Source organism: Gymnoscopelus microlampas, assembly GCF_963454915.1.
Source record: "Gymnoscopelus microlampas genome assembly, chromosome: 13".
In the NCBI taxonomy this organism is placed as follows: Eukaryota; Metazoa; Chordata; class Actinopteri; order Myctophiformes; family Myctophidae; genus Gymnoscopelus; species Gymnoscopelus microlampas.
Window position 1 is genome coordinate 40,979,153 of NC_139950.1, and position 19,410 is coordinate 40,998,562.

The following is a 19,410-nucleotide window of genomic DNA, read 5'->3' on the forward strand; positions in this document are numbered from 1 at the left end:
AGTTATATAGAGTACCAAGAAAACAAGTAAGTAGCCAGGATAGAAGGAAAACATCAAATCTAGCATCTAGCATGTTCTCCCCGTGTCTCCTAGGGTAGTTAATTCCCTCACAAAAACATGTAGTAATCCTGGTCGCTATACCGCCTCCCCCAGACAGCCGGGGCGCCTGATGGAGGGGAAGGGAACTGGTTGTAATAACGTGTTCCTTCCACGTGCTACGTCCTACCGGGAAACTCTCCCCTGTCAGGTGATAAGAAGGTCAGTTGGCTCTCGAGCATTGAAGGAGGCATGAGGCTCTGGGCTCCCTAGGCTGGTGGGGGGGAGTGTAGCACCCAGGATAACTTGGCACCGGGTGAAAAAGGGTTACAAAATCGTGGGGTGAAACATTTAGAAAACCAGTATAGCAATAAGGAGTGCTAGTGGATACAATGGAGACCCAAGAGGGGAGTTTTCAGACTGCAGTGGAAGATGGGAAGCGTGTCTGCAGTCCTCATGACCAAGGGTAGTCATTCAGAGTTCATTCCACAGCTTGGGAGCCAGGAGGGAGAAGAGACTAGGTCGCTTGGAGCTTTGGCCAGGGTGTGTTCGGGATGGGAGGGACAGTCGTCCTGTGTCTGTCTGCTGCTTGAAGTGTGCAGGAAGGGCTGTAGGGGAGGGTTGGATTATATCCTTGCAGGTAGGGGCGGGGGGCATGCCCTTGGCTGCTAGATTATCACCAGATCCCCCCAGAGAACACACTCGTTTTGATGTCTGTGGATGAGAGCACGCATTGGAAAGACAGCTGTCCTATACACGGAACTGTGCATCAAGGTCAGGGACAAAGGGAGAGGAGAACCCTCTCCAGTACGGTGACCATGTCACCTTCGCAGTTTCTGTTTTTCTCCTCAAAAATGTAGTCTGAGCCTGTCAATGCGACACACAATGAGGTCCCGTCGCATTAGAAATGTCACAGCGCAGCATTTTCTCCCTCTGACTCACCACATGGATGCACATTGGGGCTCTTTTTTCTTTTTTCTCCCAACACATTGTAATATAACTTCAGCATGCAGCATTTGCTGCAGCATCAAGGTCATTTAAGCCAATCCCCCACATGTGTGTGAGCCACACAAAGGCTCAATATAGGCTGCAGACTAAAGCCTGAGTTACACTTGGTTGCACACCATGTCGCACACCGTAAAATAGCAGATCTGCAAGCTCAGAACACACTGTTTGTGTGAGTTTGTAGATCTGCTTATGTAGTATTTTCGGTGTGTCACACCGACCTGTAACTAAATATAAACATAAATCACCCTTGAAATGTGAGACTTGTGACAGGAAGGTTGCCAGTACAAAAGTTCTAGTCTGGTCAGTAGCACATGCCCTCTGTTTACATTGACTGCTGAGGTGCCCTTAGGCAAGGCAGCTAACCCCCAGCTTCTCCTTTGGTACTGCTCTGTATCCAGCAGTAGGAATCAAATAGTGTGTTTGACTGTACGTGACGTTAGCCTATAATACAGTGATTATTATAGGCTAATACTCAGTGAAACCTTCCCACCCTGGATAAATAAAGGCAGGGGAAAATAAACCTGTGATTGTAGTTAATCTGGTTAATTTGAATAGTGATCCTGAGAGTGTATAGGCTAATGAGGGCCATAGTACAACAGGATTAGATAAGGGTCAAACAGTGAACTCATGCTGTGTCTCAATTCCATACAGTATAGTATACACTATACAAATCTTTATAGTATACCGTTTTAGCAGTTAGTTGGCATTAAAGAAATTCACATACAGCACTACAGTTTTGTGCCAACAGCAAATGACACCTTACCTGGCGGACATCATGATCCAATTTGCAATTTGACATAGCTTAATCGTGCAAAATTATTTCCCCCACTATTTTATCAGTTTAGCTTTTTGTGTAGTTTTTATATGTTGATTAATTTCCTTTAACTAGTTAAAAATCTCCCCCCGTTGTGAATAGTTGGACAATAGCATCATGCTGAACAACAACGTCAATACCATACTTAGCCCTTAGCACTTTTAGTAGAAGTACAACAGTTCGATCGAACTAATAGATTTGAATGAAATAATTGATTGGGGGGGCTTTACATTTTATTTATTTTATATTTTTAATAGAGAAAATAGCAGATCTAGTCGATCAGCTAGTTTAGGGTTTTGTTATTTAGACTATTATATTTAGGGGTATTATTATTCTTATTAGGGTTAATCAGATAATCAGAATTTTTTGAGAACCACTGTTCTAAATCCTAAGAGTTTTCTGAAAAACTTGTTATATGTAGCTAAAATCTAAAATGACACAGATGCTTTCCCGGCTTTAATCGGTTAAAAGATCTAGTGGAATTTCTTTGTGTCAATGTATAATAAATGGCAAGTCTTTTGCACACCTAAAAAAAGGCGACAGGTGCGTAGGAGAAGACCAAAACTAGGGCCCTAACGTACTGAATGAAAAAACTCCCGCACACTGTCTTCAAAATGCAATTAAAAACATTTTGAATTGCATTTGAAGTGTGCGGGAGTTGTTTCTTTCAGTGTCAATATATTAAAAAAAAAAAAACGAATAAAAAACGCTTTTCAAGATTATGTATTTAATTAAAAAAGTAATCGATAATATATATGAGAATTATCGATAGTTTCAGACCTGCACGGTATGGAACTGGGACGCGGTGTCAGTGTGTGTGTCATTCTCCCGGCATTGTGTTAAGGGAGGGACACGTTAACATGTTCCCACCTAGGTGCTTTACACATGGAGTTCCCCTCCCCAGCGGTCTGCGGCGTATATTTATATATCCTATTCCTTCCTTCGCCATGGGCCTCAGCCTCAGGAGTGACACATAACCTAGAATGAGAGCTGCTTTCCCCGGTTGCTTGGCAACAGGTCATGTCTCAGAGGCCTCAGATAAAAAGAGTAACTGGGATAGCCGTCTTGAAATGCAGGATGTTCCCAATTTAAAAAGGAATTTGATGGTTAAAGAGTCCTTCTGGATGACTTAGCGGGCGGGGGGGGGGGGCTGCGGAATGGCGGGACGGTGTGAACTGCAGGGCATGCGTGCTTGCGATTCATTCCCAGACCTGTGCCACTGATGTGGGGGTCACTGATGTGGGATGTGTGCCGTGCACGCTCGTCAGTAGCTGTCAACACAGCAGAGGTCAAAACGCAAATATATACCGTAAAATCTTCCGTGTAAAATGTACTCCGAGAGTGTACAAATGTAACCGAATGGACCCGTAAGGGTTCATTCGGTTACATTTGTACACTCTCAGAGTTATAAATGGATTTTAAAATGAATTATGCCGTCTATACACAGATGTGAGCAGCCTCACTTTGCTAATATTCTGTGTCCTGTTCTAATGTTCTAAGTGTATGCAAATAGAATCAGAAACGCAATCTACAAGTAAAGATGTGAAACAAGCTAATTGGTCTGTGTTAATTAGCCCACATTATTACTGATCGGATGATGTAACGGAAAACGCTGTGCCAGATACTATGCATAAAGGGTTTTCTTCTTAATAGCCTGTTTTCAGACCCTTGCTAATCAGCATTGTTTGCTTCTTCTTTGTCTGTTTCCCTCTCATTTTCCTCCCTCCAGAGCAAAGTACCACAAGTTAAAATATGGAACGGAGCTGAATCAAGGCGAAATGAAGCCCCCGAGCTACGACTCCGGTAAGCCTATGGAAAAAGCAAGGCGTTTACCATCGCCTTCCCTCTACTAAATCACTGTGATTGCTGTGTTCACATACCTCAAATGACATTGAGTGCCCCGTGTGTGTGCGTTAGTCTGCATACTTACGTACATGTCGAATCCTGTTTCCTGCTCACTGGTTTCATCACTGTGTCTTTTTTTCCCCTGGGAACGTAACAGAGGATTCGTTATGCAATAGCCACTGTTTCACCCGCCATACGAGTATTATTACAAGTGGGAAGATTCATAAGTCGAGATCTGCCGATTTGATCTATTGTTTTTTTTACTGAGCAGACCAGTTGTTTGACTTCACTGGATGAACCCATTTGTCATGTGTACATTTTTTCCTTATTTAACCCATTCAATCCGGGAACGCATCTGTCATTTCAGATTTCTTTGGCTATTCCAAAGTATTTTGTTCTAGGGACTAACAGAAGCAAAGATTTGAGTTACAAATGTTCGCTTTAAAAATATATATATTCAAAGATTTGCACACATTTTCACGATTTTTCAAAAATAGCAGATCTACAAGCTCATAGCTTGTATATCTGCTATTTTTGAATAGCAGAATAAAGAAATCTAAAATGACAGGGATGCGTCCCCGGATTGAATGGGTTAAAGAGATCCAACACCCTTTCTATATATGGGAAAAATATATATCTTACTTTGATCTCGGACATCCTGCTGAGTGCTGACATCTGGATGTGCCATTGGTTTTCTCTAATTGAGGGTGAAAATGTCAGATGCTATACCCTATTATACCTTGCTTTCAGAGATGTTAGTAGTAGTAGTAGACATACCAGTATCAGATATGCGTATCTCGGATATCGCATACCTGTGTTAGTGTGGTTGCATCGTGATTTGTTGCAAAGATTCTGTCACGTTAAAGAATCTTTCACCCGCGGGTGTGTAACTGGGTCAATACCATGGCTTGCAGTTGTACCTACCTACCGCCTGTTGTTAAGGTTCTTTATTTGGGCCAACTTTCCTTTTTATAAAGGTGTTAAATTAACGCCATGTGATGAAGCAGTCGTCCCAACACTCATGTAGGAGATCTACGCTTCCCACTCTGGGAAGCTCCCAAGCCAGCAGCAAATCGGAGGCCCTTTCCGCAGCACTGCGGACCTCCACTGAATGTCGAAAAGTTTAAAATAATTGAATTTGCCAGCAGGATTAGATAACACCGTTTGAATGTATGGTCGGAGCATCGCTTAATCACTGCATACGCCTGCAGCGTGTTTTTTCCTTACGCCAGCATTTCTGTCATTATGATGTGAAAGGGGCTTCAAGATCTCCATTAATTAAACTCACTGAACTGTCATCACTCAATTGAGTGCACCATTTGTTTAGTGGCTTAACATGGACAGAATCTGAACATATAAAAGGGGATGTCTTGTATAACACAGATGATGTGATTTGTGAACATGTTATTCATTTACAATAGTTTATCCGTAGACCAGCCGTATCTCCTTTGCATTTACATACGTACATTTAAAACAGTTAATTGAACTAATCGATTTAATCGATACAAAATCGATAATCGATCAATTACTACAATAATTGATTGATCCCTATTTTTGGGGATGTCATTACAGGTGAAAAGTTTCTAAAAATGTCCAAAACATTGATAACTACATGCGATCTACAAGCACACGATGTGATGCATAGTGTGCTTTTAGATTGGCTAGGCTATCTTCACTATTTTTGCACACTATTGTGTGATGATGTATAAAATAACGCTTAAGTGGTTAATTGATTCGTTGATCCATTCGTTGATACAGTATATCGCTGCTGTCGGGCAGAAACCAGTTATGTCCAAAATATAACTTTTCAGGGAATGAAAAAAAAACATGTTTTTAGAAAATCACAACACTGGCTCATCAAAGTCGGTATGGTGACTTTATACATTGTCAGATACTTGAATATATTATATTATCATCCCTTTACCCAAATACAGCTCAAGTGAAGGTTTTTGACCATTAATGTGGAGATAGGGTCATCTCTGAAGTATATACGTAGGCCTATATAACATTTTAATGTGACATATTGGTGGTGGGATAGTTTTCAATTCTCCTGCGGGTTTCATGACAGCGCACTGTGGTTTTGCGGTGGTGTGGTTATCGCGACAGCCCTAGTTGCACTACCTGTGGGCATAGCCTACCTGTGGTATTAGTATATATTACCCGTTAATACCTCAACTGTGAATTTCAAAGCTCTTTTGTTGGTTTGGGGTTGATTTGTGGAGATTATCTTGTTAAGCAAAACAACAACCCAGTGTAAAATGTTTATTGGCAATCTGTGGTGGGAACAACTTGCTTGTTGGCCTTCAAGACGTCATCCCTGTAGCACATTGTACTCCCATGCGCCTCCCCGTCCCCATTTTGATAGTGACTCATTCCCATTGCTCATCCCTATTCAAGAAGTCTGTTTTCACCGGGGCCCTTGACGTGTTGATGAAAGAGGGGGAGATGAAGGGAGAGGGTACGTACTACACCCCCATGGTGGTGCACCTGCCTGCTCATCACCCTCCTGAATTAGACGTGACCCCGTTTCGGGGCAATCTTTTGACTCCGCGGTGCCAACACCTGCTGGTGCTGCTGTCTATGTCTTATTACCACCTCAGTGCGCCCGTGGTTAGCGTTTACTTTGAGTCACCAGAGTGCTGGCAGTGTTGTATATCTAAGTAAGCCTTGACTCCCATTGTCGTTGTCCACCATAGATGGCAGTAATTGATGTGGGTGGTGCAGGCATATACTGTAGATATAGACGTGCTTGCTCTCTCTCACATGTCATGGGACCTGGTTAAAGCCACCCCATGAGTGGCCATTTTGAAGGTGTTTCCAGACACCGTTGTTAAATATTTAACTGTTTTTGTTTTTGAAGCCAGTTGAAGTGCCATTTTTTCTATTTAATTTGTGTTACATCTGCTCTCCACTGATGTCAACAATTATTTTATGAAGAGGAGAGGTCTCCACTGGCATCATGTTATCATTAGTAACAAACTTGCGGCTGCTGGTGGCAGGTTCGAAATGAACTATTTAGATTATTACAGGTCACATGCCTAACATGGCACAGTGCTTTCAGTGATAAGAGGTTATTTTGCCCTGAAACTTCCAAACTTAACATGGCCCTGTAATTAGCCTATCTGTGGCATATTTCTATTGCGGTGCGATGTCAATGACGCAAGCAGTGGCGGATGCCTCCAGTTTTGAAACTGCCCCCACTGTTTAATTATAATTTAAATCCTCTATAGACTAGATGACAACATCTTGGAGCTGAATGTGTGTAGTTGCCTCTTGCCTGGTCGCTGTGTGTGCGTGCAGGAATGCTCTGATTTGTTTACACAGTGGGATTAATGTCAGGGCTGTGTGTTTTGCGCTGAGTTGTGTTGTGATTTGTGTGTGTTGTGTGTGTCTTGCCCTAGATGAGGCCAATGAGAACGAGGCTCCTGGGTCTCTCAACAATCAGCTGTCCTGGAAACATGGCCGTCAGCTTCTCAGACAGTGAGTACCACACGCTGTGGCTGATTTTGGAAGGATGCATCCTTTCACCTTGGCACCTAGATAGGAACGCTCCTTATTTGGTACCGGTTGTGTCCAAACGGTTACGTGAATTAACTTGAAAAGAGTAGTGTGATGCCTCCAGTTTCCATGGTAATCAAGCCTCTCGCGCAATAGATAAACTGACTAAATCCAATGAATGACATCGACACACGACTTAAAATGAATTTACTATAGATGATGTTTTGGAGCTTTTTTTAATATGTAACTTTATTTTATTTGCAAGAAGCTGACAAAGTTATAATTAAGGCCTTATGGGATATTCATCAAACATTTTGCCAAAACAAGGAACCTAATTAGTTTGCATGCCATCTTCCCTCTATAATGAGGCCGTCCTAAGCGACTATACTAATATTCTACCTAACTAGGAATATTCCTCTAAAATGAAACATTCCTACTTTAGTGTTACTGAAGTGTTAGTTTCAGTTCTCAGCTTTCAGTTTTATTATTAGTCATAATGTAGGTTAACACAGGGTCAATGGTACAATGAAATGTGTGGGAAAACGGGTCAGCTCAGCAGTAAGAGTGCTAGTCGCCAATAACAGCACTAGTCATGTGAAGATGAATGAAGACGAGTCATCAAGATGAATTTTGATAAAAAATTGTCAGAATGACACTCTATAACACATACAGTAAATACCCACTATCCAGTATAAATATAAATAACATTTTGATTTGTACATAAAAGTAAAGGTGGCATATGTATACAGAAGTGTTACACATTGGGTATGTATCAGTCCTGATACAATAGCAGCAGTCATGGTTGATAGCTGGCTTTTGCTTACAGCAGGTAAGCAGAGATGCAATGTGGAATACTTTAATTGTGAGTTGAGTACTATTCGCCTTTGTTATCAGGTGACAGACCTAATAGGGCTGGTTAAATTCTATTAGCAGCAGTTCTCTGGTCAATGAAACTATAGGGAAGAGCTCCCTCACCTGGACATCAGTAGTCATTACCGTTGTGGTCTTCCCCCTGTTGTGTTGCTCTCCTCGTAGCTCTCAGCCCATACATATCTCCCTCCCGTCAGTCCGTCTGTGTACACGATCCAGGCTCAGGCCTTTACCCCACAGACGCCATCAGGCAACTTCACACATCATCTGCTCTGACATGCTGACAGAGGAGAGAAAAAAAGAGAAATTCTCTTTTTTTCCCCCTAAGCAAGTGTCAAGTAGCAGATCAATAAGGCGCTATACCCACCCTCTCACACAGCCAGTAAGGCTGCTAAAATCGCTAGAGCTTCCGTTGCGGATGTCCCTACCGGGTAGGTATTACGTGGAATGAGAAGGCTGCATGTCCCGACAGAGCTAACATCCATCACTAGGCTGGTGCCAGAAGACATAACGCATTGCACGTTTACAAGCACCGTTTCTCATCTTTCAGCACGTTTAATTGTTGACATTTATAGCTATTAGCTTTAAAAGTTCATTCAGCAAAACGAAGTTCGGTTGTATTGGAAAAATAGGATCAACTTAATTCTACTATAAAAGTTTTATGCGATGCATCGCCTTCCTGGTTGAGTGATTTTGCCAAGCATTTACACGAACAGCCGTAAACTATTATGTGTTTGGCAGAATTCTTAATAACTTTTATGAAACGTATAATTCTAAAATAAATAGTCTGGAATTTGTTGAAGGAACATGCCAGCCTTTTTGACATGTTGGTCCTTTGCCGCTCTTACTTTGATATGATTTAATTCCTCAAAACAACATTTCATATGTAAGCCCCATATATGTGATTGGGGGAGATAAGCTTATGGCACAATTGACCTAAACTACAAAAATAAAAGTGAGAACACCAACATCAGCATTTTGTAAGTTTCATGTGATTTTGAGATATTAAGATACGTTTTTTTAGGGGCATCATACTTCAATCACAATTATGAATATGCTGGTATATCTAACAATCAATATATCAAAAAAATATATCAAAAATAAGTTTTGAAGGGGGCACCAATAAACGAATGGTTACAGATTCTCAAGCTAACGACACATCACATCGCAAAACAAACTTATCTTGACATGTTTCAGATACCTGCAGGAGGTGGGCTACACAGACACCATTCTGGATGTGAAGTCCCAGCGAGTGAGGGCCCTGTTGGGCCTGGCTGGAGATGGAAGTGGAGGGAGAACAGGGGACAGGACTGGTTCTGAGCCTCTGGTCAACGGGACAGATGCATCACCAAAGGGCATGGGCACTAGAGGGTAAGAGCTCTTCTATGAGTGTGAAAGGTGTGAGTCACATATTGCTGTATTTTGTCCCAGGATATGGTATTGGTTGGATGACCCCAAGTATTCCATGTTTTTATGGCCTGTGTGTGCCCGAGTTGTATAGAAGTGCTTTTGTCAGTGCATATGGATGCCTCCCAAAATTTGGTCCAAATATGGAGTGTTTGCCCAGATATCGAGATCCACACTCCAAATACTGACGTTGTACAGGGAAGCCATGCAGTTATTAGACCCTGTCTTGTTTTAATTTCCATCTCAAGACCATATTTAATTAAATAACAATGTGTGTTTTAATTTCCATTTCAAGACCCTATTTGACTAAATAACAATGTAAATATGATATTGACTTACCGTAATTTCCATATTTAGGATAATTGTCTTTTTGCTGTGCCTATATGTGTGGAAAGGCGACACTTAAAGCACACAACATTGCAGTGCACTATAACAGTAAATAAACAATAACCATGGCCTAAGTGTTACAATGCAGCGTCAGTAATCCTTTGGTGCTTGCCACTGCTATTTTCCCCAACCCTTTTAATCCATGCATTATTGATGCACCAACCTCCTCTCTAGAATAATAATACCATAACATAATTGTTGCTTTTACTCCATGGCACTAGTGTGGATGGTTAAAAAAAGAACAACGCTGCAGATTTGAACGAGTCCCATGGTTTGCTATTACAAAGTGCTCAATAACGCCCACCCTTTTTATGAGCTTCATAATTGATTTGGATTTCTCTCAGGGGTATAAGTCACAATTGTCAGTTCAAGTGATGGATCGTTTTGGAACAAAATGAATCTTTTATTCTAGTGGGAGTTCAAGAAACTCAAGCATGTCTAGTCATTAGTGTGACATTCATGCTGTCATGCTGGATTGGTTCCAGAAGGGATGAAGTGAAATGTGATGATGAAATCTGATAATGTGACAACTTAATCACTTGCTTGTCCATCAGCATCATGTGCCAGTGTATACGCTTGACATTTTTGGCAAACGGCAAGCTATTCCCATCATAGGATTAACCCCTTGAACCATCGGGTCACTATTTTGGGCATGTCATTATAGCGCTTAAGTGGTTAAGATGAGAATGCTGTTTCGTATGGAGGAACAACGTGGTGTGTGTGTGTGACACATGAATTCTTCCAAGGAAATGTATGAATTTCAGCCAGTCATATTCATGTACTTCATCATTATTTTCCACAGGAAAACAGAGCTATCCGACACCAGTGCTGTCTTGGAGGCTTTCAAGTTCATAGAGAGCGCTGCAGCTGAGTTCAGTGATGAAGATGAGGACGAGGACAGCGAACCAAGGGACAGGAGTATCATGGAATCGAGAACGGTAAGAAAACCCGCCACTGCCGCACATCTCCACAGAGGCCCTGTGTTTACGCAAGGCTGTGTCTCTGTGGGTGGGTGGCTTTAAAGTGTTATCACGATAAATGCCAATGTATTTTCGAAATATCCTTAATTACGCAATATAACAACGTACTGTACCTGTTTGTTTTAGGCTACACGCCTTTATTTGCTTACACCGGTGGCAAGGCAAGATTATTGCAGGTCTTGCATATAAAGGCAATTTATAGTGCTTTACATAGGGCGTCAGAAGTCATTTAAAAAGAAATAAAGAATAAAATGGAGAAAAGAGGTCCAATTGCAGTTATAGTTTCACTTTTATGTTTTCTCGGTTAGGCTGCACTGTCTCGGCAATAAACTTGTTTGAGTGGTATCGTATTATTTATCTTTCCTCCATTCAGCCACGGGCTTGTGCAATGTACCGTGATGTTATTACTCGTGTTTTCAATACACAGTCCCAGAACAACAAGAGGAGGCAGTCTGGTGAATTATGCATTTTCTTCTACAGTGCAACTGTTCAATTGTATGTACAGTATGATTACAGTACTAAAATTATGAAAAATAAAATAAAACTAGAGATATTTATTTGCAACATCTCAATAATGACATTTTCCTATAATTTGTTAAAATCTCAGGAGAACAGTCTGGGAAGCTGTCATGTCTTGTTTATCAATACTGAGATATCCGTCTGTCTATGCATGGTTATCAAACAAAGGCAGGATATTTTCAGTGTAACAATAAACTCTATTGTCCAAAATCAGTGTATTGAAACAGTAAACATCCCTTAGGGATACATCATTATAAATAACTATAAATAGAAATGTTTTCTAAATTAACCCAAGCATCTTTGTCTGCATTATGTTCTGTAAAATAGTTTTCATATCGGCGCACATCGACAACATACACACCAATATCAATATATATTGTGATAGGCCAGTATCGTAGCTCTAGTAGTTGTACCTTATGACTGACCTTATGCTGTATGTCTTTACTTCAGATCATGAGAAAGAAGCCCAATTCCTCACCGTCGCCTGCTCTGTCTCCCAGCATGGACACCAGCGAGGACCCAGACACAGAGGAAGCCCTGAAGGGCTTTGACTTCCTTTCCAGTCCTGATGAAATGGACACTTCACCAGAGTCCCGAGGCCCGGTGGACAGCACGGACTGGGGTGAGTCCGTAGCACACCTGGGGTCAGGGCCATGGATATTCCGACAGGCGGCTTCTGTTAGTAGCAGCGCTTGGTCTGCACGGTTGCAATCAGACAAGGAACTATTCACTACCTGTATCAAAATGTCAAAATTAATATTTTTATTTTTTTTGTATTCAGTGGATGAACCACATCATTTGAAGATGTCCTTTTTTTTTGGTACCTTGAAATATACCAGTTTCAGAGCAATTGAAGATTTTGATTTAATTTTATTCATGACTTAATAATTTCCCCACTTCTCCTGTCACAGTTGACATCTGCTCATAGTCTGGTGATCGTTTGCTCATCATTCATCATAAATCATGACTGTTTAACACATACCTTTGTGATCTTGTCCATTGTGTGTTCCCATAGCCAGCCTGTGTCCACACAGTGTGTTTGTCCCACCCTTGTGTTTCATAGAATCAAACTGATTCCCTCAAAGGCCGACATGAGTCCAACAGATTTGTCTCACCAAAGCAAGAATGTCATGTCTCACCAAAGCAAGAATGTCACAGTGTGGTGTTTCTTTGTTCTTTTGGTTTGATTAATTATATTTACCCATGATTTATAATTGTTGCTTTAATATTTGTGATTCATCACTGTCCCAAAATAATTTCTAAATATTTTTTATAATAATTTATAATAAAATTACACAGCTAATCTTATTATCTAGAAGCCATGCATCCAGATGAAAGAACACCGCAGTTGACATCATGTTGATCAGATGAAGCCTTCGGGCTTCAGATTAAAAGATGAAAAGAGTTTGCTGAGAGTGCAGGGTTCACTTCCACAGCGGGTAACTCCTGAAGTGAAGTCTGCGCCTCTCGTGGTCAGAGTGAACTTCGGGATTCCAGCGTCGGTGGTCTCTTTAACAGCAAAAGACGCCGATCTCAGTTCTTAGAAAGGCCCATTACTCTCCTCGAGGTTTCCACCTCCCTGTGAACCCTCCTTGAACTGTTGGACCGAACTCTCAGGGACGGGAGTGGGATGAGGGCCTGGGCCGGTCACCCTACCCAGTCTGGTCGACAAGCTTCAGCATTGTCCAGGAAATTGTCCAGGGGTTAGGTGACAACCTCCAGGAGAGTATGAGTCTGAGAGCGGCGTGGCTCGCCCTTCCTTGCCGTTCGACGCTTTGAGCCGGGGCAGCCCCTTTGAACAGCCTCTCGGTCTGGTTTTTTCCCCCCCTGTGTAGAAAAGGACGAGCAGGGTCCCATCTCTGAGGCCTGGGATGTGGACCAGGGCCTGATAACCAAACTCAAGGAGCAGTACAGGAAGGAGCGCAAGGGGAAAAAGGGGGTGAAGAGTAAGTCCTGTCGGTCACCTCCCTCTCCTCTCTCTGCGTTGTTTGACAAGTTCAGCAGAAAAGGGCCAAAAAGATCAACAGCAAACATCTTCACTTTCTTTCTTTGTCATCTCCTATCTCTAGCCGCTCCTCCCTATGCCTTCCACCTGGCATAGGTCTGTCCTCCATTCTGTCCTCTGTCTGTCACATTATAAAAAGAGATTGCCTTTGTGTTTCTGTTGCTTTTGCCTATTTGTCTACATTATTTCTCTTCCCATATTCCAAACTCCAAAACTCAGCGCTGTGTTTCCATGCTGCATGCCTTGATCCCCCATTTCATTTATGTGACGAAATGATGTGTCCAACGCCATCTTGTCCACTCCCTCAAGTATCATAGATTATTTAATATTAACATGAGTTTCCACCACAAGTTCCATCTGTCACCGATCTGGACTAATGCTAGATTAGAGAGTCATCTTCCCCTTAATCATCATGACCACATTACAAGTGTTATTTTATCATCCATGTTTGTACTAAAGTGATTATGGTCGTTAGTAATTTTGGAATTGGTTTAAGTTTTCATTTATGATAAAAGATTATAAAGGGACTTGCTAAAACTGGTGAAACTGTAGATTTCACATTGCTCCAAGACCCAAGCTCTACACGGTTTTCTGTTTTATTTCTTACAATTGATTCATTTAATGACACACCCAAAGCTCACACCCAACAGACACCATATCTCCTTAATGTTTAAGCTTTGTTCATATTTGATGGGCATTCTGTCATGTTTGCGTTCTCCTGTTCTCTTCTGCTTTCCTTTTGCTTCCCCCCTCTCTAGCTCTGTTCTGTTTTTGTCCTTCACACCGACACTGTGGCTCATCACTTCCGTGGGTGTGTGTGGAGGAAAATGTGTTAGGATGTGGAGGATTTTATTTCAGCGTGCCTGATTCCAAAAACGGCTCCCGTAAAAGCGTAAATAGATGGAGCTGACTTCCCTGCTTTTCATGCTAAAATGGCACGATTAAGGTGCTTTGGATAAAGGCTCCGCCATATTACATATTATGTATTCCTTCCTGGACTCATCTTTTTTTTATAGACAGCGCTGATGTTGCAAATAAATGCCTCCACACTCAACCCTCCTTGTAAACTTCTATTCCTTTCTTTACGTTCAGCTAACAAGGACTCTGCTGTCATACATACTCTGATTTATTCCTCTGCATTTCTTCTTGGTTAATGCTTTGATTCTCCTCATTCATCTTGCTTTCTTTCTTTCAGAAGATGCTTTTTTTTTTGTTAAATATTATGTATTTTATTATTGCCATTGTTTGTCCTTGCTTTATCCATAATTCTTTTTCTGTCATATAGTTGGCCTCCTTTTGTTATTTGTCCCTTCCCCAGTCTCCGTTACCTCATAGCTGTTTGCTAACACTGTTCATTTGTTGGAGCAGGGCCCAACCGGTCCAAGCTACAGGACATGCTGGCTAACCTGAGAGACGCCGAGGACATGTCCCACATGCAGCCTCCCTCCGCCCCCCAGCCCCGACCAACCGTGGCCCGACTCAGCGAACATGAGGCGAACCGGACAGACGAAGGTGATTATGCTCCGTAGAACCCTAGCTCAGATTTAGAAGCGTTGTGAGAATATACTGTATAATGCATAGTGCATACCTCCTCTGAAGCAGAATCATTATACAGGGACCAGGGCAGGAATTTCACGAGGGCCATGGCTGTCGTTGCCCCTCAGTTTGGCTTTGTGCCCCTCAAAAGAATGGCATGCCCTGAGGCCACAGTGGCCTTAATGCCCCAGCTGACTGTACCACTTTCTCCTCTGTCTCTTTCTTGTCAATATGTAGACCCAAGTGTCTCTTTCTTGTCATGTAGACACCAGCGTCTTTGTTGAGATTCTGAATTCGTAACTCCCCTGAGTCCCCATCTTTAAACCAATCCAGTAACTTTGATTGGTGCAGGGCTGAGCATGGATACCATAATGTATTTAGTTCACTGGAGATAGTCTACATATTAAATTTCATCATCCTTAACCCTTAAATTCAAGTAATTATTTTGGACTGAAATCTTGTTTTATTTGATGCCTTCCTGCCCTGGCATTTGGCCTTTGCACTCTCAAAAAATGGACAACACCAAAGGCCAAGTGGCCTTGCCCCTAAAATGACAAAATTCCAGGCCTGGCAGGGACGATACACAGTATACTGAATACCGTGAATCGTCCCTGCATTTGACCTTTGTCTTCAGTAGCCTGATTCTTGATTTCTTTCATAGATTTTTTTCAAAAAGGTTACAAGCAAGAGGCCTGTTGCAGAGGGTTGAGCTAGCAAGCTCGAGACAATTTATTGTGATTGGACAGTTCATAAAATGTTCCCCACGTCATATGAACATTTCCCAAAAATGTTAAACTGTTGTCAACTTTTAAAGCACGCCTTTTGGTAATTTCTCATGTCTTTTAATGTAAAAGGGCAATGCCAATTTTTAAGGACAGTGTGAACATGCCCTAAAGGAAATGACATAAATTAGTCAGGTGAGTGACCTGCGGGACAATGATCAGTCATTGAGTACATTTCTCTTTTTCTCTTTCCGCTCCGCAGTCGAGGCTTTGACCTTCCCACCCACCTCAGGGAAATCGTTCATCATGAGCACTGACGAGGTCATGGAGAGTGAGCTGGGCCTGGGGGAGCTGGCGGGCCTCACCGTGGCCAACGAGGCAGACGGCCTGGCCTATGACGTGAGTAGTAGCACAGTAAGGGCATCGGATGTCCCCAGGGAAAAAGCTATTCCTGTTCATTTGATCCTTGGTGGCCTATGACCTCATGTGAAATACCCTTCCTGTATATTCCTGAACACATTGGCTCCCAGTCATGTTGGCATCTGAAAATCGCAGCATTACCGGTTATAGTTTTACATGGGTAATCTGGACCCATTTGTTGTCTAGCCATCCTCAGATTCTTTCCTTATACAGTATAGCCACAAACTCCATGACTACTCCTGACCAATATCTCTAAAAACGTGCATTGCATCCAGTGTTGATTTTGACAGCAATTTTTGATTTAGTTTTAGTCATAGTCTTTTGAATAAAATGTAATTTAGTGTTAGTCATATTTTAGTAACCTGAAATGTTTTACTGTTAGTCTAGTTTTAGTCGACTAAATCTACAGTTGATCTAGTCGACTAAAATGTATTTTGGCGGTGCCTTGATGGCGTCGCAATGGCTGATTTTACACTTTGTTGCGCTCTGAAAATAGCCGATATACAAGCTCACAACGCGTCGCAGCGCGACGCGTTGTGAGCTTGTAGATCTGCTATTTTCAGAGCGCAACACCCGAGCGCAACCAAACATAAAATTACTTTTAGTTCTACTGGATCTCTTCTCCACTAGTCCCTCCCTAACATTTTTGTCTATTTTTTATATGTTGACGAAATTGTCAATATATTTAATCTTAGTTGTAGTCATCGTAGCTTAGTTTTTATTTAGTTTTCGTCAGTGAAAAAAGGTAGTCGACGAACATTTTTCGTCATAGTTTTAGTCGACGAAATCAACACTGATTGCATCTAATGTGTTTGATAGATATATGAGTGTCCAATAGAGATCTAATCTCTCTCGCTCTCTGTTTCAGATTGGCAACAATAAGGATGCCTTGCGGAAGACATGGAACCCCAAGTTCACCCTGCGGAGCCACTTCGATGGGATCCGTGGGCTGGCCTTCCACCCTGTGGAGCCCGTTCTGGTCACTGCTTCAGAGGACCACACGCTCAAGATGTGGAACCTTCAGAAGACCGCTCCTGCCAAAAAGTAAGGATTTCTTTTTTTTATGCCTCCAAAAGCAACCTGCAAAATGTACATTTGAGCACCTTTTTGATGTGCGTGTTCTTTCTTGACAGGAGTGCTTCTTTAGATGTGGAACCGATCTACACTTTCAGGGCCCACAGGTAAACATGCCTCTCAAAAATCCATAAAACTGTTGTTGGATGCCGTCAGGCTTGGTTAAGGTATTCCAAAGTAACACTTGAGAAGCTGCAGACCCATTGTTTTTGTTTTGAAAAGCCTTCTTCCTTCTGCCCATAGGGGAGCAGTGCTGTGCGTGGTGATGAGCAGCACGGGGGATCAGTGTTTCAGTGGAGGGATTGATGGTACCATCCAGTGCTGGAACACCCCGAATCCTAACATTGACCCTTATGACTCCTACGGTAATGGCAACATCCCACATACCCTTTTACCTTATCTTGCCCTCTTTTACTTGGCAGTTGGAGGGAATGAATCATCTTTCCCACTGTTTCTCCACCAGTGGTCCATCCATGGCATAATTATTACAGGTGGTCCATGGGACAATATTATCATTTAGTAATTTATACTAAATTTAGTAATTTAGTATATATTGTACCTTTTTGTTAATTGTTTTTTTATATTTCTTAAATCAATCAAATGTTGAGAATAAAATAGAAATGACTGTGTAATGCCTAGGTGCGGTGGTACTTCAGGATTGTAAGAAATGTGCTGGTTATCTGCAGCTCAAAAAAAGGTTGCGAACCACTGATTGACCTGTGTGTTCCCTGTGACAGAGCCGTCTGTGTTGCGCGGGCCGCTGCTAGGACACACCGACTCCGTGTGGGGCCTAGTGTACAGCAGCGCTCACCAGCGCCTGCTCTCCTGCTCTGGAGACGGCACCGTGAGACTCTGGGACGCCAACAACACCTCCAATGCCCTCGCTGTGTTCAACGAGGACAAAGGTACAGTTAAGCCATTGTAGACGTCGCTTGTTTTATGCTGCAGTGTTCTGTCTCACGCAGGAAATGTAAAGACAAAAAAGAGAAGGATCAAGGAGTAGTCTGGCACTACAAAGGCATATTTAAAATATTAGAGTTTTGCAAAGCAGTATTCAGCGCAATGTGTAGCATTTGAGAATTAATAGAGAATAATTGGTGACATAGGGGATGTTTTTTTATGCCTTCCACTGTACTGTTATGGTGACCAGATGTCCCAGTTTGGCCGGGATTGTCCCGGATTCAAGCTGGGACAATAAAAGGTCCCAGTTTTCAACAATCACTACCAAATTGTGCCTCATTTTCACCGCAATCAAGACAATACTTGTTTTGAGCACATCGATGTTTATCATGTGCTGTTCTTTTGAAAGGTGCAGGCACTAGTAGTACTAGCACTAAAATAATTGTCCCCCACCATTTGGGTGACCAAATATGGCCACCCAAATAATTTGCTTACTGCATTATCTTTCTTCAATAGCAATGGTGAATGGGATGGATTTTGAATGATTATTGTTTTTACATTTTTAAAAGTATAGCAGTACAATGGGTTAAAAATGCCAAATGGATGAGACACAAAAAAAGCCAAAGGCTGGTTTCATTGTGCCCAACACTCAAATTGAAGTTTGTGTTTGTGTTCCTCAGTGCTGGGCATACCCTCCTCAGTAGACCTTGTGTGTAGTGAACCCGCCCACATGGTGACCTCCTTTGCCAGTGGTCAGATTGGTCTCTTCAACATGGAAACCCGGCAGCTGGTCCTCAGCCTGGAGTCCACTTTGGAGCCAGGTAGGCTCACATTCATGGACTGCTTTTCTTTTTACAGAATGGTCTAAGTCTGATGGACGCAGTTAAATGACCACTGTTTTATACAGGGTAAACTTTCTGGATTAAATATTGTATCATGCCTGTTGTAGAGGGTCTATTCTGTTAGTTTTTTGTATTTGTTATCTTTCTATTTAGAGCTGTCATTTTGAGAACTTCATTTGTCAAGTCTAATGTTCTTCTCTGCTGTTGACCAGGCACTCCCTGTCAGATCAACAAAGTTCTCAGCCACCCCACCCTGCCCATCACCATCACAGCGCAGGAGGACAGACACATCAGCTTCTTTGACAACAATACAGGAAAGCTCATCCACTCCATGGTAGCCCACCTGGATGCTGTCACAAGCTTAGCTGTGGACCCTAATGGACTCTATCTGATGTCGGGCAGTAAGTAGCAGAGCTGCGAAGTTATGCATGAACAGGAGTATCTTGTTGACAATCTGGATAATTTACATGTGCGCTATGTATGGGTGTATGCAAAACATGCCCCTGGGCAGCATAGTCAGCGTGTGTCAAGTGCCTAAGGACCTGCG

At 42.2% G+C, this 19,410-nt stretch overlaps 1 protein-coding gene across 2 annotated transcripts in view; it reads left to right on the forward strand.

Moving 5' to 3' along the window:
• Positions 1-19,410, forward strand: part of LOC311059076 (striatin-like) — a 42,162-nt gene that overhangs the window by 20,796 nt on the left and 1,956 nt on the right. The window contains exons 3-16 of one of the 2 annotated variants that reach the window (XM_084076696.1): positions 3,588-3,661; positions 7,105-7,183; positions 9,269-9,442; positions 10,668-10,803; positions 11,815-11,986; positions 13,200-13,310; positions 14,738-14,881; positions 15,890-16,026; positions 16,916-17,091; positions 17,181-17,228; positions 17,365-17,486; positions 17,859-18,026; positions 18,702-18,842; positions 19,076-19,264. In XM_084076696.1, the coding sequence (XP_083932822.1) occupies positions 3,588-3,661; positions 7,105-7,183; positions 9,269-9,442; positions 10,668-10,803; positions 11,815-11,986; positions 13,200-13,310; positions 14,738-14,881; positions 15,890-16,026; positions 16,916-17,091; positions 17,181-17,228; positions 17,365-17,486; positions 17,859-18,026; positions 18,702-18,842; positions 19,076-19,264 (1,871 nt within the window). The remainder of the gene's footprint in view (positions 1-3,587; positions 3,662-7,104; positions 7,184-9,268; positions 9,443-10,667; positions 10,804-11,814; positions 11,987-13,199; positions 13,311-14,737; positions 14,882-15,889; positions 16,027-16,915; positions 17,092-17,180; positions 17,229-17,364; positions 17,487-17,858; positions 18,027-18,701; positions 18,843-19,075; positions 19,265-19,410) is intronic. The other variant, XM_084076697.1, reaches the window with a different exon arrangement.